At 41.8% G+C, this 22,632-nt stretch overlaps 1 protein-coding gene across 3 annotated transcripts in view; it reads right to left on the reverse strand.

The window, feature by feature from the left end:
* asic1b (acid-sensing (proton-gated) ion channel 1b) overlaps positions 1–22,632 on the reverse strand; it is a 249,148-nt gene that overhangs the window by 15,506 nt on the left and 211,010 nt on the right. For all 3 annotated transcript variants that reach the window (XM_029114206.2, XM_029114204.2, XM_029114205.2), the window contains 4 exons: positions 20,098–20,225; positions 10,139–10,289; positions 5,030–5,086; positions 2,276–2,429 (listed from right to left, as the gene is read on the reverse strand). In XM_029114206.2, the coding sequence (XP_028970039.1) occupies positions 2,276–2,429; positions 5,030–5,086; positions 10,139–10,289; positions 20,098–20,225 (490 nt within the window). The remainder of the gene's footprint in view (positions 1–2,275; positions 2,430–5,029; positions 5,087–10,138; positions 10,290–20,097; positions 20,226–22,632) is intronic.

Consider the following 22,632-nt stretch of genomic DNA (forward strand, 5'->3'; position numbering starts at 1 on the left):
TAGATCTAAAAGTAATCTCACTGACATCTAGAGGCTGACTACAGTACTATTAGTCCCGACAGACAGTAGCAGTCGAGTGTTTGTCGCACACAATCATTAGCCAATGGTGTATCAGACACTGCCCAGGTAGTTTAGACACACCCTTGTAATTATGGGAACTGTCACAGGAGGAAAATAGAAAACAGATAAATGATTAAACTGTGCTAGGCCTAAGAAAAGGCCTAAGAAAAATACAAAGGGTGAGTAAATGATAAATGCATGATTTTTTATTTATTTATTATGTCGGCTAATAGGAAAGGAAATTATTAAACACTTATTTATATTTCACTATTCTTTTTAAATAATTTACTCATCAAATAACCTTTTAATGACATTTGTCATCCCTGGGATTCCATACCAACTACCATCCGAATTGTTAAAATAATTCAAACCACAAGAGGGCAGTACTAGCATGTCTCTTTTCTTTGATCTGTCCCTCTGTGTGTTGGTAGCTAGCCAATCCTGTGGAATTTTTGTAAAAAGCTCTTGTACTACAGTAACTAGTTGATATCGTAGCTACTGTATCAACATGACAATGAAAACACTGAATCAACTCTCCCTAATCCCACACAACCACTTCCAGTTCATAAACAAATTCCTGTCAATGTACGGCTGCTAACAGTTTAGCTTCCTCCACTGACAATTCGCCAGGCACTACACTGGGCGCAAACTAGCACTCCTCTGATTTACCACACATGACTGCCCTTCTCCACAACATTCCAACTGTTAGGGTTAGCCGTACATACAGGCATTAGTTGCTCCATCTGCAATGTTCCAAGCTAGCTGTGGAGTGAGCTAACAGTGAGCTCTTAACTCTTGTTACACTAGCTTGTACCATCCCATAGCCTGTGACTGTCTAATTAAAACACACTGCAACGAGATAGGTGTCAAAAGTGAGCATTCCAGTAGGCATTCCTTTCAAGTTCCTCACTCATGCTCTCTAATTAGTTCATTTCTAGCAAGTGGGTCAAAAGATTCATCTTGTTCAATCGTCAACAATGTTTGGTAGGTACTTGGCCAAATCACATTTCCACATTGACATGCCATTGAATGTCAGATCAATGTTTGTCAGACATTCAGAGTGTTTCTGCCTTTACTTTTATGACATACTTACTCATGACAATCTTTGTGTTTGTGCGTATCTGTGTGTGTGTGTGTGTTGACATTTTCTGACAAAATTCTGTCTTGCTTCTCTCATTCATTTAACTGCTTAATCTGGGATGTCTGGCTTACACACACACACACACACACCTCATCTCTATCTGTCACAGCAGCCCGTCACACACTGCTGCACACACAGATACAGTACACACATTGATCAGACATACACACACACATACACACACACATACACGCTCACATTAGACCTCTCTCTTTGGAGACAAATACTCATGCAAATTCATTCCAATTTTCAAATAGACAGAACAGGAGGAAACGACTGGATCAATTTGCTATCCCCTGAGAATTCAGATGATGTCTATGATGAATTAGTCTGAGAGAACTGACTCCGTAATGGATTTCTGTTTTATCTGCCTAAGGTCACATTCGACTGGCATAATGATTAGATCAAACAATTTCACATTCATTATTTTCTCGGTTTGAATTTAAACTTTCGTTTAAACTTGACAAATTGCATATAGTTACATATTTTAGGGATCACGCTAAATATGTTTTTAAGTGTAACAGTATTGCTTCCTCTACTGCCAAACTATCATAGATTTGGTGTAAAGTGCAATATGTTCCAAGACACACAGTTTCTACCCTAACAAAGGCAAATAATTAATGAAGGCAAATAAACCCATGGTCATGATATCACTCACCAGATTGATTTTATATGCAGCATAACGATAACGAACTAGCTAAAGTTGTTAGAATCAATAGATATTTTTGACTTACTTTGCTAGCTAACCACAAATATGTCTAAAGCTAAAGCCTTTGTCATAATTGGAATGTCATCAGATTGACTTCAGGTGGTATTACTTTAGCTAGCCAGCTAAGATCGCTGAGGAGTCCACCAAATTTGACCTACCCAACGTTAGGCATCGCTAGCAATTTTTGACTGAATGTGTTAGTCTATGACAACATGGACATTTGTCTATGAATTTATGACATGATGAATAACCTACTAGCAATGTCAGGGTGTCAAACGAAATCTCCCATTTGGTTTTGTTCAATAATCTGGAGGACCTTGAAAAAAGTAATGAAAATATATGCCAAAACTCTTTCTTAAACTTACGCGATGTATTGCTCGGTCTTGTTGTACTTCTTGGCAAGGTACTTGGCTGAGGCTTTACTTGGGATCTTGACAAAGGACAACTCCTTCCCGAATCGTGTCATGTTGCATGGCGTCTGGCATACACAATAGTCATTGTCTCTCTCCACCAGGAAGTCTACGGACCCAACAACAGAATACAACCACATTACCAGGGGGCTGTTGATGGTATGAACCGGCACGCCAAATAAATTGGGGAGTAGCAGAGGTGAACTCGCAAGTAAGCAATTTATTGCACACCATATGTGCATCATCTGAGACAAACAAAGTGAAGTAGCTAGAAGATTGATTATTCTCCTAATGTATTGAATTGGACGTAATTGAAGAGAAACTATGAGAAACTATGCCATGAATAGTAAGGGGACCACTTGATGGGATCAGTCAGTGAGATAAACAGACAGTCGGACAGACAGATGGACACAGACAGGGATGGGAAGCCGAGGCTTTCTGAAATTGTTAGGAAAAGCAGTTAATTGAACACAGTGAAAAGTAGGGACATTTGCTGGTCTGGATTACAGTGCCTTGCGAAGGAAGTGAAACCCCTCACCAAATTGTAACTGTCTTGAATTCCAAATACTCCCCATTTTCTATTTTGATACAATAACACTCAAAATCAATTGTTGTGTGCTGAAGTTGATTTAATGTTGGGAAATATTGTTAAGAAGAAAAACCTTGGTAGAAAACCTTTTGCTTGCATTCAGAAATAGCCAAGTCACTAGACCTTGAGTCCCAAGTCTCCAATCGTTGAGTCTCTATTGTTATCTGAGTTGAGTCCGAGTACCTGCTGGCAGCGATTCAATTACCCAGGGCGTATTCATTTAGCCGAGCAAAATGTCCAAATGTTTAGTCAAATTTAACAAGCCTGAAAGGGACAGGTAATAGAAACTATATTTTGCATCTAAAACGATTAGTTTAGCAGATAAAATAGATGAATCCAACCCAGCACTGATGGTTACGAGAAATGGTGTGGCCAAAACAAATCATGAACATGTCGCAAGTTGTCTAGCCTAGTCCTGGAACTGGCAGAATGTTAGGCTTAATGTGTACATTTCAAATGTGTCACACCAATGTGCTATAGAACACTACTGTACTATTGTACTATTGTCCTATCTTTTGAACCTTAAGGACTTGTTGAGATTTGCACTGTCAATGTGTGTGACCAATCAATGATGGAGAAGAGCATCCCTGCCTGTGACTTGCTGTAGGTTGCCGGGTTCAAACGTAGCGACCGAGCTGAGCAGTCCATAACAAGGCTAAAATCAAATCCTGTCAACATGTTTTTCACATAATGCAGCCTTGGGTGAGGCAGGAACGTAAAGCTACTGAAATAGCTTCTCCTGTCCCTCTGAATTCACAGAGCCACGCTTGCCTCGATTCAATCACAACAACCGTTCAAAACATTCCAGAAGTGGGAAGGAAATTAAGCCTGTTTGGTAGTTATTTCAATTTGGTCTGCCTTCAACCTGCCTGGAGTTTCCCAGTGGTGCCATGACCTTTGAATCGGGGGTGTTAATGTGGAGATAGGACGATGTGAGATGGTGCTGATTATACCACAGGAAGATGTTTTGGCATTAAACATTTCTTCAGGGTGACATGCGAAGCGAGAAAAAAATAAATATCAAAATATTGGTTGCATTCAGAATGGCCAAGTGAAGCTCCTGAAGGACATTTTGACAACCAGAAACACATTTACTTTCAAATCCTATTCAGAGTTGTTGTTTCATGTATACTGTTATTTGTTACGTTAGTATACCATAACCGGATCCCCTGATCTGCCGGGTGTGGCGTTACGGAGTGGTATTGTATAACCAGTCACCCTCTCCCACTTGGCTACCCATTGTTGTAAATTCTCACGGGTGTTGTTGTCCACCCTTGGGCGTCTTCCCTTTTCCTCTCAGACTCGACGAGTGCCCTTCTTGATGGTTTACGCTGCAAGCTCATGTCACCCCACGTTACTCGTTCCAATGTGCACGTGTTGTCCATCTTTGTGATCTCCTCAATACAGCCGACCCATTCCGAGCAACTGTCTCAAAGTTGTTCAAGCAAACTCAAGTTTAAGCCTGAGTCCAAAAAAGTCCAGGTCAGTGTGGTTCCGAGACCAAGTTGAGTCTTGGACTAGAGTACGACTAATCTGCCGGCATTGAAATATCAAACAACGCTTCAGGCATAACTGGTAACAAATGAACATGAATCTGAACAACCTATTTTTTATTGAATGTTTATTAATGGGTGGAGGGTCCACTTCATAAATGTATACTGTGTTACTATGTGTACACTACATTATTAATCAGTTGGTAAAAACCTGGCAACCTTTGCTTGCTGTTTGAATGTATCTTCTACGACTCGGTTTGATAACTTCCAGCTTTATAATTTGATAATAACCAATAACAGCTTGTAACTGTTTCATTGACAACATGGACATAGATGCTCTCTCAAGATTAGAAAATGTGCACTGCAATTTCTAATAATTAGCTCTACCATGCAGTTCTATGCACTCAGCCAACATTCCACTAGTTCAGCTGGCTAAAGTTCCAGATGAATCCAAATGTACTCAGGGTCGTGCTCTCTGTTCAGCAGTTCCCATCCCGACAGAGAGACACACTGACAGACAGACACACTGAGAGACAGACACACTGAGAGACAGACGGACTGAGAGACAGACGGACTGAGAGACAGACACACTGAGAGACAGACAGACAGTCTGGAGGTTTTACTCACCCAAAGCAGGGTCGGCACACTCCTTATACTGCTCTGGGGTGCAGTAGGGCGCATCTCCTGAGGGCAAAACGACACAGAGACGGAAACAAAATGTTCTGAACGAGGAAGATATAACAGGAGGATAAGGAATAGGAGGAAGAGGAGGAAGAGGAGAAGTTAAATTCTAATTAAATTCCTGTCATTACGGCTCTGTGTTTTATTTCTCTGGTCTGTCTTGTCTGACTGAAACTCCACCCCCTGACATTTGATTTAATCTCCCAAATGAATTAATTAATTGATTTCATTAATACCGGTTTCCTTTCATTTTCTCAAGCTGTTCTATCTGTGAGAACCGGTCACCATAACAACGTGATGGCCCTGATACAATGAATTAGCTCCAACCTGTAAGGTAATTCATTATTATACCCACAATGCCATAGGGGAGGGGATTAGTGTTCAATATTGCCAACGCTCAGAAACCGCTGTCCTGATTGTCACAAAACTTTGGTGAGCAATGTCTTGCCAAGCTCTCCGCCCCAGTCCCGGTTCCCACATTAAACGCTTCCCTGGACTGGTCGTTTTTCGGTTTTTTTTGTTACTTGTCTGTTTCAGTTATGTTTTACATTTTTCAAAAACATTTCTGGTTGTTATTAAACTGCCTAGCTGTGCCCCGTTACAATAGAAAACCTTTTTTATATTAAAACCTAAATCAAAATGGCCGCTATTGAACTATAAACATGGAAACGCTGTTAATACCTAGTTTATAGAACATTTATAACGATCACTGTAAAAACTCCTTCACTAGTAACTGCCAACGACTATGACCATTCTCACTGGTCATTGTTTGCCTATGATTTTCTTGTTATTTAACTTTGGCTTGTTTCTTTCATGTTTCTTTCTTTTGCCTTAGTGAAATCATCCAAACAGAGCCAGCAACCACCAAAAGGCACTCTAAACAGACACTAATTGGTCAAATCCTGGCACCTCTTGTGTATTTTTATTGACATCCCATCTTGATAACATCCCTCACCCTTAGATGAGTCCATAGTGACCCCTTCTTAACAACCACATTAACCAGGTAAAAGGAAATGTTTTTAAGTTTGACCCTTAATAATGAGATTTGGCATACATGCTCAGGCACAAAAGTGTTGCTAATCCATGTCAGACACCATAATTATGCTTTTTGGTCCTGGGGGTCATTGCATCACTTTTAGGGGGCGACATGTTTACGGTTGCCTTATTATATTTTTATTATCATTATTTGTATTTCTAACACGCTTGTAAAGCAGTTAATTCGATATTTCAGAAATCTGGCAGTGACGCCTTTAATCTTCTCCGCTAGACCTGCAATATAATTTTTATGTCCTGTCATTGCCAATTAGTGTTTACATAATGTCTGGAAGTCGATGTTCCCATAGACAAGCACATTAGCTGTTCCAGTCACTGCACAGTCCTGGCTTGAGAAATTACCTTTAACATAATTCATACTGTTTGACGATGGAAAGACAGGGTAATCTGAAGTAGGTGAAAGGCTTTGTTGCCAAAATGCTAAGCATCAAGGAATGATGAATGAAAAGCTAGGCTGTGTAGGGCTGCATCCCAGACAGCACCCGATGGTGCCACGTTTGACCAGAGCCCATGGATAATTAGTGCAACATATAGGGAATCGGGCTGGTGCTTCACTGTAGAGATGTGTCTAGGTCTGTGGGTAATTTTCTGTTATAGAACACATGGAGTAACTACTTTGAGACAGTGTTACTTCCAGGGAGCACCTAATATGAGCGCTGTCCATAGGAACACCTCTGACTGAAAAAGCTTGGTTCCACAAGTTGATAAAATGATTGGGCTGACTAATCGAGAGAGCAATTATTCGGACAAATCCAGCATTAACCATTGTAGTCCACTACTAACATATTTTTTCGTTCTAATTATGGCGTGTGTCTGCAATCGTTTTTGCATTTCTCTGCGTTTATTGCGTTTCATCGACATGTTGTGCTGTTTCAGTGAAATGTGTTTGTGTACAGATCACCATTAAGAATGACACCGCGATCCGAAAAGCGCTCCTCCGAGCAAAGAAATTAGACGAAAACAATTGAAAATGAACAACTGACAGTAGATCCGAAACAACGTCAAACTTATATTCAGTGTCTTATAACATGTCGTCTTGACTCGGCGCTGCAGCCTCCACTGCGTTTGGAAACTCCACCACAGCTCATCCAGATTGTGGTCCTGTATGAGTGCAGTTATAGCCAACCACAGCGCCCCGCCGGCGGAGCTACACGGGACCTTCTAGTCTCAAGCTGTCGATGCGTCAAGCAAACCCACTGAGCCAGACGACCGTGACGTTTCTCGACGGAATTGTTTGTGACGGGGTCACGGCTCTCTGTGGCGCGAGTGACAGAAGGACGAGTCAGCGCTTGGCGTGAGGGAGGTTCCTACATCCTGGGCTTGTTCGAGGGTTAAGGCTGGAGCAGATAAAAGACCAACAGACAAGTTGGGAGATGTGCATCTGGAATTTCACACACTTTCATATGAATGGTCCATTACCTTGTTTATCCTGTCAATATGACAGTAGCAAGTCGTAGCTATTCAGTTGGTGTGAGAGCTTCAAACATCACATTCAGTTTGTACAGTTGAAGTCAGAGGTTTACATACACTTAATCAGTAAAATGTGAGGCCCTTCTACGGCCCTGTCCAGCTCTTCTCGTGTAACGGCCCGACTCCTGGTATCTCCTCCATGCTCTTGAGACTGTACTGGGAGACACAGAAACCTTCTTGCGACGGCACGTTATGGGGGTGCCACCCTGGAGGAGCTGGACTACCTCTGCAACCTGAATGGGCTGCAGTTACCACCTCATGCTACCAGTAGTGACAAGGACACTAGCAAAACACAAAACTAGAGAGGAATCAGTCTGGAAGGATAAGGAGAGAGCAATTGTCTGTAGCCACCACCTGCAAAACCACTCCCTTTTCGGGGTTGTCTTGCTGTTGCCTCTCCAGTGCATCTGTTGTCACGTTCATTTGCACCAAAACAGGTGACATTGATTCACAATGTTTCCGAACTGGACAGATTGATATCCCTGAAGTTTAACTGACCTGGTCTTATACTCATTTTATTTTGAGCAGTGTACCTACCTTGTACAGAATGTTCTACTAATGTTCTTCAAATGTTTTTTTTAAAATGTTTTTTGAAAAATTACTTTCAGAGAACACTCTGAGAATGTATTTTGTGAATAAACCAAAGGTGAGCCTTTTAGGGAGAGTTGCTCATAAAGATACTGTAAGGCAGAATCACAAGATTTTGAGATTAACTAACTAAATAACTAAATAATTTTAGCTGAATGTAAGACATTTTACATAACATTTCCCTATGGTTTCCATTCATGGATTCCTCTGTGTCAGTAAAACTGCTCACAAAGGGAGCAAGAAGACAGTGTATTCAGAGGTAAATCCACCTAACTTCCTAAACAGATAACTTGTTTTAAATTCTTCTTCAAAATAGATTCTAACCATCCACATTGAATTTATTGCATTCAATTTAAAGAAAATAACAAAAGACATCGAAATGCAATGAAAAGACGGTTTGTGCTTGACAGAGAATGTTTAATAAAGGTGAACGAGCAAACACTTGACAGAGAAGCCACGTTCTCCTGTTTCATAATTTATCCTGTTTCATAGGATTTAAACTATTAACTCTTTCACCAGTCCCTAGAAATGGGACCTGTAACCGGCCAACTAACGATGGTCACAGGCTGGACTCGACGCGATCCTCTCACGTCTGTTTCTAGGGGCACTGTCTGTTTCTAGGGGCAGCACTTTTAATTAGTTTGATGATTCTTCGTTCAGTCTGACCTGTTACGGAGTCTGACAGCGCTGGCAGAGGCAAAGAGTCCATCTCCATTTCACAGTAGTAAATGTTCTTCTTCATTAGTCGGTGACAGACCCAAACCCAGATCGACCTCCAAGCCCTACAACACTGTACACTCCTGGACACCTGAGAGGATTTCATCGGTATAAGTCATTTAGTGATTCTTATCGCTAGCCTATCAGAGGAAAACATGGAGATGTTGGCAGACTACATACCCCTGTCAACCCCTTCCAGATCTCTACAAGTGAATAGGTAGCAGGGAATAATGCAACCATTCCTTCTCTTACACCTAAACATACCAAATGGTGCAAGTCCTCAATGGCAATATCTCTGGGCTCTTGGCTGACCCACCCCCCCACAGATACCGATCTGCCCCAGTCATAACTCGTCTCTGCTCTGCAGTGCTGGAGCCAGCCTCTGCTTGAGGCTAGAACAGCAGAGTCCCCCGCCTGTTTTCAAAAAACCTCTCTTCTCAAAGAATATCTAAAATAACTCCACAGATGCTTCTGTTCCTCTTTAGATCTAACACTTGAAATGTTTAGGATTTGTTTTGTCTTCCTTCTAGCGCAGACTTTGCTGAAACCTACTTCGTTGCATAGGATGTCCTCACTACCATAAATGTAAGTCAGTCTGGATAACAGCATCTGTGAAATGACTAAAATGTTTTTTTTAAATAATACTGTTTGCAAGTAGTGTTCACAATCGATCTCTATGGGGCGTCTCTGCCGCAATGTGAATTTACACATCCACATAAAGTGGGTGCTTGGTCACCATTAGTGCTTGTATTGCGTAATTGTATTTAGGAGTGGGGTGTGCTTAGATTGGCAGTTGGTACAAAGAGTAGCAATTAATGTATCAATGTTCATTTAAGCGGAAATTTGATTGGATAACATTCGGATAAGAGTTTCCGTTTCAATGGGCTGCGTTTAGAAAACTGATCAGTTAAATTTGGAGTTACAAGCCCGAAGCCCAAAACCATGTCACGGACAACTCATGCTGTGAAAAAACATCACTATAGGGAGACAGAAGAAAGAGAGAGAGAGAGAGAGAGAGAGAGAAGGAGAGCGAGAGAGAGAGAAGGAGAGCGAGAGAGAGAGAAGGAGAGAGAGAGAGAAGGAGAGAGAGAGAGAGAGTAGGAGAGAGGTAGGGAGACAGCGCTAGAGGGATAGAGAGACTGAAAGACACAGAGAGAGCTAGAGAAGACGAGAAAGTGAGAAAGAGGAGAAAGAGAAAGAGCATGTGTTCCGACGACAGGCTCCTACCAGGCATGTGCACCATGCGGCAGTTGCAGTTCTCCACCAGGTAGCGCGTCTCGCAGTCGATGCGGCAGGCCGTGATGCTGTAGGAGCCGAAGAAGTCAGAGTCCATGGGAGTGTTCTTACAGTCGCCCCATGGGGGTGGGAGGTATGTCAGCTACACAGGTGGGGGGTTGGAGAGAGAGAGAGGCCAACGGGTCAGTAGGGGACAGGCTAGAGGGCCCACATGGGCCCGGGTGCATCCGCTATAGACCAGCCCACAGAGGCTGGAGTGGGCGTTGGCTGCACAAGTCTATACCGGACAGATAAACTGTGTGGATTAGCAGGGGGGGGCACAGTCCGACCAGGATCGTACCAACTTCCACACTGACAACGTAAACATACCTAACAAGACCTAACAAGACGAGCTGTTTTAACAGGTGCTGAATAACTCACACAAATGATTCAGTGACTAAACGGCTCATCATTCACCTGCTGGTCATCGAGTAATCAACGAGCTGTTTTAACAGGTGCTGAATAACTCACACAAATGATTCAGTGACTAAACGGCTCATCATTCACCTGCTGGTCATCGAGTAATCAACCACAACCTCAGTCAACTTTTTAACCGAACGCAAACTGTTAAAATTAGGTCAAGCGCTGGGCTCGAACGAAAGCCTGCACAGCTAGTAGCTCTTCCTGTTGGGCTGGGGTTAGAAGAGCCAACCTCCCCACACCCCCACACCCCCACACCCCCCCACCCGCTGCGTGACAACGTTCTGTCTCAGTGTCTCAGTAACAGGGCACTACATCAAATGGCGTGTCGCTGAGTGCGCTCGGACCAGTAAATTAACTAAAACCGTAGACCGTTTCACCGCAACACTTAAGAGAAGGGAGTCGCCTGGTCACGCTAACGTCACGCACGCAAGCTCACACGCCGTGCCGTGCTCCGTCTCCTCCTATCTCATACTACACCACAGAAAATGCTAATGATTACTTTCTGTTTGGGAAGAGGGAAGTATTCATAGAACTGAGGAACAAAATACGTGGAATGAAAACCATTCGGTTCAGGTTGTCTCCGGGGCCTCGGTACCAAACGGCGAACTGTGTCCTAGTTGGCCACCGCTGCATCCCAACCTGCCCTCTGTTCCCTATGCAGAATAGTGCACCACTTTTCACCAAGGGAAGCCAGTGCACGGTATGTGGAGTAGTTTGCCAGTTGGGATGCAACCCTCCCTGGGTTTGTCCAACACTGAACAGGAGAACATCATGGTTGCGTTGTTTGGTTTTCAACGGCAGATCCCATAATTGAAGGTTACTGGCTAATTTGCTGATGCTGAAGTGCCCTGGCAGAGTATGAATGTTTTATATGCCTTAGCCTATGTGTGTGTGTGTGTGTGTGTGTGTCTGTGTGTTTGTGAGAGAGTGGGAGTGGGAGAGAGTGGAAAAGGAAAGAGAAATGTAGAGAAAGATAAAAGAGTGGAGGAGAGGAGAGCTCTAATACAGTCTCATTTGGAGAGAACATTCCAATTTGTATTTATTTGAAGTAGATTATGTTTGGGTAAAAATAACTGAATAAATTCTATTATTTGGTCCAGAACAGATTGACCAGTCTAATAACAAAGAAACTGACTGAATTAATACATTGTTTGTAATGTATGTATGTGTTTATCTTGTAACCAACAATATTCAAGTGAAAAACTAATGAATATTGTCTATGAAAACGTGTGCCCCTCTTTATAATGAGTGTTGTAACAGTGCTCAGATTCAACCAATCACACAACAAAATGCTGTAGAAAGGTATTTTGCACTCACGTTACATCAGTTCAAATGAATCCGATTAGCCCAAAATTAAAATCAAGGGTTCTTGTAGGATTTCCTTGAAGGTTTGTAGGTTGCATACAGTACTTCAGAGAAAGCCATGGTCCACAAGGAGTTAACATAAGATCTACGGGTTCTTATTGTTGAAAGGAACGTGTCAGGAAGGGGATATAAAATATTTTTTATGGTGTTTCACGTCATGCAAAACTATGAATCCATTATTATGAATTGGAAGCAACACAGCACCACCAGGCCACTGCATCAGGAGTCCACCTAAATGTATGACAGGACACAGAGAAAGTTCATCACAGAGGCAAGCAAGAGGCCAGTGGCAATCTCAAAAGAGCTGTGGGACTTTCTGGCAGGAACTGGGCAACCCTTGCGTTTTACAAACGTTGTGTGTGTTCTCCACAACTCTGGACCACATGTGGGGTAGGGTGGCATCCAGCCTGTGCACATTTAGCAGTTAGGGACATTAAATCTCCCAAAACCATGCAGGAAATTTGGTTATGTTCGGATGAGAGCAAGGCAGTTTAACTTCAGGGCCTTGATTCTAAAAGTTTGCAGCTAAGCCAAAGCTTCTCCTCAGCGGAGACGGAGGCTATGGTCAGGATTGGGGGACAATGAAAAACTGCAAATAGCAAGATCATTTGGTGTGAACGCTGCCGCCCTCTGAAAGAAACCTGTCCGTTACAGGGAGTCGGTTCAAGTTAAAGAAGAATTTCCCCTATTTTAACATGACAATGATCTGAAGCATACAGCTAAATCAAGAATGGCTTGTAAAAAAAGATCAGTCGGAGTCTGAAGCTCAAACCCTATGGAGGCTGTATGGACAGAACTAGAGAGGACTGTGTACAGAAGATCCCCTTGCAATATGACTGATTGAACTCTCCTACAAAGAAGAGTGGGATAAAATGTCAAAATCCAGGTGTGTTAGGTTGATAGAGACCTATCCAAACAGACTTAATGCCGTAATCCAAGCAAAGCTGCTTCCCCCGAGTATTAGCTGAGGTGTAGTCACACACAACCAAAGCATTAGACATAGACAGCCTTAAGAAAAAGAACTTCAGACATTTTTTTTCATTTAAATATACAAGATCTTATTAAAGACGGAAAACGGCCTGACAAGATTAGTCTTTTACACAAACAAAAGCTTTATTTAGAATAAGGGTTTGGAGAATTTTTGGATGTGTGTTTTGGAGTGTTGGTTTGTGTGTGTTTGTTTTGGTGTGTGTGTTTTGGAGTGTGTGTTTTAGAGCGTGTGTTTTGGAGTGTGAGTTTTGGTGTGTTTGTTTTGGTGTGTGTGTTTTGGTGTGTGTGTTTAGGAGCATGTGTTTTGGACCATGTATGTTGGTGTGTGTGTTTTAGAGCGTGTTTTTTGGTGTGTATGTTTTGGGGCATGTGTTTTGGAGTGTGTGTTTTGGTGTGTGTGTTTTGGTGTGTGTGTTTTGGAGTGTGTGTTTAGGAGCATGTGTTTTGGTGTGTGTGATTTGGAGCATGTGTTTTGGAGCGTCTTTTTTGTTGTGTGTGTTTTGGAGTATGTGTTTTGGTGTGTGTTTTGAAGCGTGTGTTTTGGTGTGTGTGTTTCGGAGCATGTGTTTTAGAGTGTGTTTTTTGGTGTGTATGTTTTGGGGCATGTGTTTTGGAGTGTGTGTTTTGGTGTGTGTGTTTTGGAGTGTGTGTTTAGGAGCATGTGTTTTGGTGTGTGTGATTTGGAGCATGTGTTTTGGAGCGTGTTTTTTGTTGTGTGTGTTTTGGAGTATGTGTTTTGGTGTGTGTTATGAAGCGTGTGTTTTGGTGTGTGTGTTTCGGAGCATGTGTTTTAGAGCGTGTTTTTTGGTGTGTATGTTTTGGGGCATGTGTTTTGGAGTTTGTGTTTTGGTGGGTGTGTTTTGGTGTGCGTGTTTTGGAGCGTGTGTTTTGGTGTGTTCGTGTCAGTGCGTGTGTCTCAGTGTGTCTGAGTGATTCATGCTGTCTACATCAGAAGAGCTCTCAGCAGGCTGCGGATTGATTATACATGCATACGGTGTCGCGGCTGCAGGCCACCGAGTGTGTCTCTCTTTCTAATCATCTCTCCACCTCTCTCTGTCTCTATTGACTGTAACCTCTAAAATGATTGGCACCCTTGATAAAGACTAGGAGAAAAAATGTTGTATAAAATTAACACAGATAATGATCTTTGCGAGCTAGTGTAATGTGGAATATATTGTACTAATTTGAGTCAGACCAAATTGAAAATTATTTCATTTCCTAAAACATTAAGAGTAAAATGTAATTGATGTGGAAAATGGCACAAAAATTATTCTAGAGTTTTCCAATAATTTTTCATGAGATTGCGAGAAGACATTGGATGGCATCTTAGGTCATTCCTCAATACAGCATTTTTTGATATCCTTCTTATGGTCAATGCTTATGAATTCTAATGGGATTCCAGTCCAGGGATTGAGATGACCAATGATAAATATAGACTTTATGTGGTCAACTAACCAATTAGTTGTGAATGTGCTCTTTTCTGCATAAACAGTCACTTTTATTTTTGCCATCATTTATAATGTGTTGAACTCAAAGATCTAAGACTATCTCTATGTACACAAAAGGCCTATTTCTCTCAAGTATTGTTCACAAATCTGTCTAAATCTGTGTTAGTGAGCACTTCTCCTTTGCCGAGATAATCCATCCACCTCACAGGTGTGGCATATCAAGATGCTGATTAGACAGCATGATTATTGCACAAGTGTGCCTTAGACTGGCCACAATAAAAGGACACACTAAAATGTGCAATTCCATCACACAGCACAATCCACAGATGTTGCAAGTTTTCAGAGAGCGTGCAATTGGCATGCTGACTGCTGGAATGTACACCAGAGCTGTTGCCCGTAAATTGAATGTTCATTTCTCTACCATAAGCCGCCTCCAAAGGCGTTTCAGAGAATTTGGCAGTACATCCAACCAGCCTCACAACCGTAGACCACGTGTAACCACACCAGCCCAGGACGACTGAACGCACGTGGATACGTGTACGCATTTATTCACTTATCCGGTAGAGGGTGCTGGTCTTTCGTGGATTTGTATTCTGAAGAAGGCTGAACCAAACATCAGAAGGGGCATTTAGCAAGTTTAGGTGCATTTAGCGCTTTTATTTAAAAAGAAAAATCAGTGTAGCCTACTATTAAGGAACATCTGTGTTTAGAATAACTGAATTCAAATACGTTTTTGGACTTTGTCTCTTTTAAAATGCTTCAAGGGAACAACCCAGTGTGGACTAGGTTAGACAATTATATGCAGGCGATGAGTGGTAAATGCAACATTTCTCTTTGTTAAAAATCGCTCAGAATTGCTTGGATTACCTCCGTTTCACATAAGAACTGCTGCGACAAGAACTCTGGATCAAAAAGCCACTTGATAGCTAAAAATAGTTTCCCGTTCTATTAATTTAGACATTCTAACAGTAAAATATGTTGCTGAATTTGGTTGAACAGGAGATGTGATATAAGTTAAACTAAAACATGATTTTATTTGAAGAAAATTTATTTTAAAAGAGTATAATATAGGCTAGCATATATATTTTTTATTTAATTTATTGTAGGGAGTGTATAGGCTGACTTCAAATGATTTTTCCCCTTACCATTGTCAATGCATATTTAGCAGTTAGAATTGAATGGAATATAAAATAATAGTGAGGGTGTTTATAGTTACCAAATGGTTATGGAAATACTATTTGTGGAGCCATGATTATTCTAGCACAAAGTTAGGCTAGATTTAGAAACCGAGACCTAAACAATTCTGAGTAATGTTTGACAGAGTATCCTATCGTACTGTTAGTCTGTTAAATCGATTTGAGATAGCCATAAACACAATTAAACAACGTCGACATTCAGTTAGGAATGGCATAAAACATAGCTAATAGCTTGGTAAGACTATTTATTTAAATGTATATCTAAGTTTGTCGCAAATTTGTGCCGCATGGTAATGCAACAAACGTATTTATTTACCGGCATATATTTTACCGTACAAATACTACTTACAGGCTATGACACAAAATAACTACAACTACAAATAACTACATAAGTGCAATTTTGCGACTTATTTAATACAGCCAATCACAATCCCAAATAAATAACTTAAAATGTCTTTAGCCAAGGCATGAAAAAACTATAACCTGCTATATGTCTGATTTTATACAAACACAAATAACATGCTTTGAATTTTATTTATCTGCGCTTCTTGCCAAGTTTGCGCAATGGCATATTTATGATGTTTTTTTAGATAGGCTACCTTCTTAAGTAGCCTATAAATTATTATTTAGATAGGAGGGTGTTAGTAAGACTTGATGATCATAGCTGGCTAGAATTCTACTGTTGTTATTTAAATAAATATATTGATAATATAAAACTGGAAATGGTCAAAATGTTAAAATAATCTAAACAATTATTTATAATATTCTCTAGAGAAATACAGGGGGGCAAAAAAGTATTTAGTCAGCCACCAATTATGCATGTTCTCCCACTTCTCCCATGTTCTCCCACTTAAAAAGATGTAATTTTCATCATAGGTACACTTCAACTATGACAGACAAAGTGAGAAAAAAAATCCAGAAAATCACATTGTAGGATTTTTTATGAATTTATTGGTAAATTATGGTGGAAAGTAAGTATTTGGTCAATAACAAAAGTTAATCTCAATACTTTGTTATATACCTTTGTTGGCAATGACAGAGGTCAAACGTTTTCTGTAAGTCTTCACAAGGTTTTCACACACTGTTGCTGGTATTTTGGCCCATTCCTCCATGCAGATCTCCTCTAGAGCAGTGATGTTTTGGGGCTGTCGCTGGGCAACACTTTCAACTCCCTCCAAAGATTTTCTATGGGGTTGAGATCTGGTGACTGGCTAGGCCACTCCAGGATCTTGAAATGCTTCTTACGAAGCCACTCCTTTCATCTTCAAAGACCCAGCCACGTTTCATCTTCAATGCCCTTGCTGATGGAAGGAGATTTTCACTCAAAATCTCACGATACATGGCCCCATTCATTCTTTCCTTTACACAGATCAGTCTTCCTGGTCCCTTTGCAGAAAAACAGCCCAAAGCATGATGTTTCCACCCCCATGCTTCACAGTAGGTATGGTGTTCTTTGGATGCAACTCCTCCAAACACGACAAGTTGAGTTTTTACCAAAAAGTTCTATTTTGGTTTCATCTGACCATATGACATTCTCCCAATCCTCTTCTGGACCATCCAAATGCTCTCTAGCAAGCCTCAGACGGGCCTGGACATGTACTGGCTTAAGCAGGGGGACACGTCTGGCACTACAAGATTTGAGTCCTGGGTGGCGTAGTGTGTTACTGATGGTAGCCTTTGTTACTTTGGTCCCAGCTCTCTGCAGGTCATTCACTAGGTCCCCCCGTGTGGTTCTGGGATTTTTGCTCACCGTTCTTTTGATCATTTTGACCCCACGGGTGAGATCTTGCGTGGAGCCCCGGATCGAGGGAGATTATCAGTGGTTTTGTATGTCTTCCATTTTCTTATAATTGCTCCCACTGTTGATTTCTTCACATCAAGCTGCTTACCTATTGCAGATTCAGTCTTCCCAGCCAATTGCAGATCTACAATTTTGTTTCTGGTGTCCTTTGACAGCTCTTTGGTCTTGGCCATAGTGAAGTTTGGAGTGTGACTGTTTGAGGTTGTGGACAGGTGTCTTTTATACTGATAACAAGCTCAAACAGGTGCCATTAATACAGGTAATGAGTGGAGGACAGAGAAGCCTCTTAAAGAAGAAGTTACAGGTTTGTGAGAGCCACTGTATGACACTCCCGATCTGCACTGTAATTACAATGTAAAACTGCAATGCAAATTTTAGGGATTCCTTAAAAATTCTAAAGACATGGACAAAATGTGTCTTTTGAATATGTATATAGTACATTTATTGAATAATAACCAGTAATTAACCAGTTGTTAAAGCATTTATTTCCATATTTACAATGTACATTTACAAGATATCTACAATACTGAAAAGTAACTTATCGGCCAATAGGCTACACATTACAGGTAACCCTATCAGTTTTCTGTGAAGAGAAAGAAGACCTGTTTACAGAAAAAGCTAAAATAAAATAGATTCTTCATGGGAAACCTGAAAGAGAGATGCAAAATTGTAGATGAAAAACATGTCTGCGATTTGAATTCGTTGTCTGTGGTTTTAACTAGCCACCCAGTCTGGCATGCTTTTCAACCTATACAGAGAAAGCAGCATAGCAAAGACAATAATACAAAGAAAATGGTCAACCAAAAATTATAAGCCTAAAAAATATGTTGCGGTTATTGAGCTACACCACATTAAGCAACAACAAGCTTGATTGAGCAATGGCCATGAACTTTGGTTGGGAAGGGAAGGGAAATGTTCGAGAGTGAAAAAATTATTACGTCACTAGCAAACCGAGGCAACAAAACCCAATAGAAACTAGCTATATTGCGTCTAACCAAGCAACTCCATTCCACATGCCTGGTGGTTTTAGCTCGATTAATGACTACTTTCACTCACCTGCAGAAAAACAAACCCATTCTTCATCTCTTCGTCTGAGGTGTTTAACAACTTCCTGTTTGTAGAGATCCCCGGGCTACTGCGCCCTCTGCTGTACAGAATAATATCTACACGCGTACACACGTGCACTCTGTCTTCTGGGTACGTCGTCTAGGACAGGCGTCTGAACGTGTATACTGACACGTCGTGTTTTTACGGGTATAGGAATGCGTATCCATGGGTGCATACACGTATACACGGTCGCATACGCGGTGGTATTCACGTTAGGTCGTCTATATAGCTTATTAAAGTCCCTTTTCACCTGCCATACACACACAGACAAACACCCACACAATACATTTGAATGAGGGGAAACCCAGAACAAGTTATTTTTAAACATGCAACCCTTGGGTGTTAGATTCAGCTGTTTAACTGTTAAGCTTTTTAGAGTTATGCATACCGATTACATATTTCTCCCACCTGGAAATACGTCTCGTTTCGATATTGGTTTGGTGTGAGGCCTTGCCACTTCCAATGACTCTCGTCAGTCTGCTGTGGCAGATACTGTTCATATTGAGAGGAAGGGGTAAGCACACATCATATGGAGATGGGTTCTCTGATCTCCCAGAAACAGCATGGGAGCACTGATTGGAAAAAGTGTGGATTTCCACCAAACCACTGATGAGATTCATGTAGCGTGTATCAGGAAATGGAAATGAGGTGTCAGAGGTTGAAGATGAAAACTGACTGGGTTTCAAAGTGACCTCCCCCTGCTTTCAATAAGAACATGACCTTTGGAAAGAAATATAACCGCATATTCTGGTTGTGCAGCTGAAAACGCACATCATTCAACCACCTTAAAGCAGGAACAGGCAGTTGAGACGATAACAAAGTCTGCCTCCACGGTTTCCTCTGGTGGGAGGATGACATCCCAGATGGGCACACCAGCGGATTTAAAAAAACGGCAAAGATCTGGTCAATTCTGACACCGGAGTCCATTCTCACCTCCTCCATTACACACAGTTTGGGTCTGAGCTGGCCTGTTGGGGAGGTAAACTGCCGTGCATTGTATGGTCCGCAGAGAGGGTAATTGGCTTCCACCCGCCTTGCATTGCGGTCCAACATGACTCTAAAGGCAACAAAGCACGACGGCAAGATAATCGCTGACCCCTCCCACTCTGGTCGTACACGGTTCCACAGTTCCAAAAACCGTGGTAGGCAGAAAGCAGCAGCATTACACCGAGTAGAAACCAGAAAAGGTATTTTTTGGTTTCTAACTTTGGTTTTGCCTCTGTGGACGGTTCACATTTACTTTGTTTGCAACAGCGGTGTGTTTCAGTGATATTTTTGTTCAAATTGATACAGTAAGCTTATAAGGTATTCAAGGATCTATGGGTAAATATCCTCACTCACAGGTCAAAACATTCATGTAGTAACTCCCGATTGCCCCTTTAAAGGGAGCAGGATGAGCAAATCATGAATAATGTACAACAAGGCTCCGACATCCGAATCCCGGAATGGATTTGTAGCCAACTGGCATCTTGACCAAAAATAACAATAATAATTCCTCCAGCCACTGGAGTGCATCCGCCCAGACGACAAACCTAGTCCCCCCTCCCCCCTGGTGGACAGGTCGACGGGTTGCCATCCTACCCGTTGTTCTTGGCAGGAGACGAAGGTCTGGAACCCCGGGGCCACTCCAAAGCCCAGCTGGTCAATGAAGGGTGGCTCATCCTGTGTGTGGATCTGGACTTTGATCCCCGCCTCGAATGACGTCTCATCTGTTGACAAGGAAAAGGCATCACAAAAAACGACACTGCACTTTTGGTGTAATTGAGGCCACGCCTATCTGCCACTCCAGGGGGCATTTCATTGTACGGCAACTGTTTGAGGGAGTAAAAGCAAGTTTAATATTCAAACTGGAAAACAGGATGAGAAGTCTACATGGCTACCATAATAATCTATAGTCTATAATTGACGCTCTCTATTAGCCAGGTAGCCCGTTCCCTAGACATCCCCATGCTACACCTCTGTCATCCTGTCAAAGACAGATGTCTTGTTTATTCCTATAAGCACCCAGGCGATAAAGGCTTAGTAACAAAGGATAGGATCTATAGACACAAAGACTCTGGCTTTAAAGACCCTCTCCATAGCTCAGGTACGTGTGTGTGTGTGTGTGTTTAAAACCAGCCCAGCTGAAGCCACCCTCAACGACTCGGGCCAGGACAGGAGGCCTATTTACTGCAGGGGAAATGAGCAAACGGATATATTAATAAATAAATGATGAAAACACAGATAGCAGGACAATCAATGTGGCTGCTGAACGAAAACACTCCCCTCCTCCCCTCTGGAACCGTATCTTTCCGCCACTGCTTCCGAACAGGACCTAGGGCACCATTAGAGACGGAGCCACGCACGCACCCACGCACCCACGCACCCACCCACCGCTATCACCGAGTGTATAAATAAGAATGTAACCAGATTTGTTTTTGGCAAGTGTCATGGCGGTTACAACAATGATGAGAGGATCCCTTCTTTAGAATTACTGGAAAATGTAAACAACATCCTGGAAGAGGGAGAATATAATCTGTCAGTTTCTCTTTTATGCCTGTACCCCCAATCGGTCGCCCTTCAATTACACGGACGTGACCAGAATGCAGCAGCAGACCTTTGGTAAAGAAGAAAGCATTAAAAATAACCAGTGAGTCCCGGGCCTTCTTGAGGAGGGACACAAAGGCATGAGTGTCGTCGCCAAAATAAAACACCGGAGCCTGGAGCCGGGCTAAACATGAACACTCACAATCTTTTTTATCTCCGCCCATCTCCCTTAACTTCCCTGTTCTCTGTCACTGAGAGATTGGTAAACACGGCACTGTGCATTTCACCTCACTATTAGAGAATGAATGCAGTTGGGTTGATATCCACAATGAAAAGACCTCTGTACAGATTCCCTGTTCCCAGATGGTCCTTTTAAGGAAAATTGTGTTTTTAACACAGACAGTCGGTTTACAGCCAATGGCAGAGAAAAGCATTATATTGATTTTCAACTGACTACCGTCGTTCTGTTTAAGTTGATTCATGCAGGGACAAAGCAGCACTGGCAGGAGAAACATGGATATGTCAGCAGCAATAAATAATATACAAGAATTTGAAACATTTACGGCCATCTGTCTTCATCTCACAGAGTCGATCGCGAAAAGGTCTTCACTACAACTGTGGAGGAGCTGGGAATTTCCAGATGTATATTCATAGCTGTTGAAGATGAACACAACTTCATTGTTGAAGCTTCTTTGAGGAAACTGAGATTCCCCAAGGATATTCTCTGTGCACTCTAAAATATCAAAGTAGCTGTTTTTAAATTTATTTTAAAACAGATTTATTGAGTTGATCCAATAACCGTGGGGATTAAAATACTGTTTATTTTCTACTGGTTCTTTTGAAGTGGTTTCACTTCCCAAAATGCCATCTGTAATGTACTTGACTCAAGGAATTAAAAATGCCTTTCTTACCGCAAGGTTTGTTTCTCCCGTAGGACTGTACCTCTTCAACTACATCTAGAAGGCAAACACTTGCCAACATTCCGGACCGGTTTCAGAAACAGTTCTATAAAACATTGATAACTAATTGACTCCCATCTCACCTGCACAGAAGGCTCACCCAGCCAGGCAGAGACGGGGGGCTGCTGACTACTCTGGATAGAGCTGTTATCAGAGGTTTAGATTAAAAAGACCAAAGTCCAGGAGAGATAGGGTCACATAGACCGATCCCTCATGTCAACATGGACCAGAAAACAGTAGCAAAGAAATGGTGGCCAACAGGCCTCATTCAATGGCGGGGAAACTCGTTGATCCAGATAAGACTGGTTTCAACCCAGTACAAACTTGCTATTCTCTTTAACACACTGCGCTCTCAGAGAATATCCTCTATAGATCATTATATCTGGATGCTGACAAAGCAAATTATCCTCTTGTCCAAGCATGCACTTATAGAATAAATAAAATATAAATAAAATATCTTTATATACCAATGACATTCTCCACTACGAAACTGAACCTTAATGTAGCATTATGGCTGCACTACATGGGAATAAGGTTTTAGGTGCCTTCCCTGGACACAGAAAAAACTGGAATAAGAGCGAGTTGTCTACGCGGAAGCAGGACGTGTCCTGGTTAGATCTTCCATTCATGA

This window comes from Esox lucius, chromosome 17 (assembly GCF_011004845.1).
Source record: "Esox lucius isolate fEsoLuc1 chromosome 17, fEsoLuc1.pri, whole genome shotgun sequence".
Taxonomy (NCBI): Eukaryota; Metazoa; Chordata; class Actinopteri; order Esociformes; family Esocidae; genus Esox; species Esox lucius.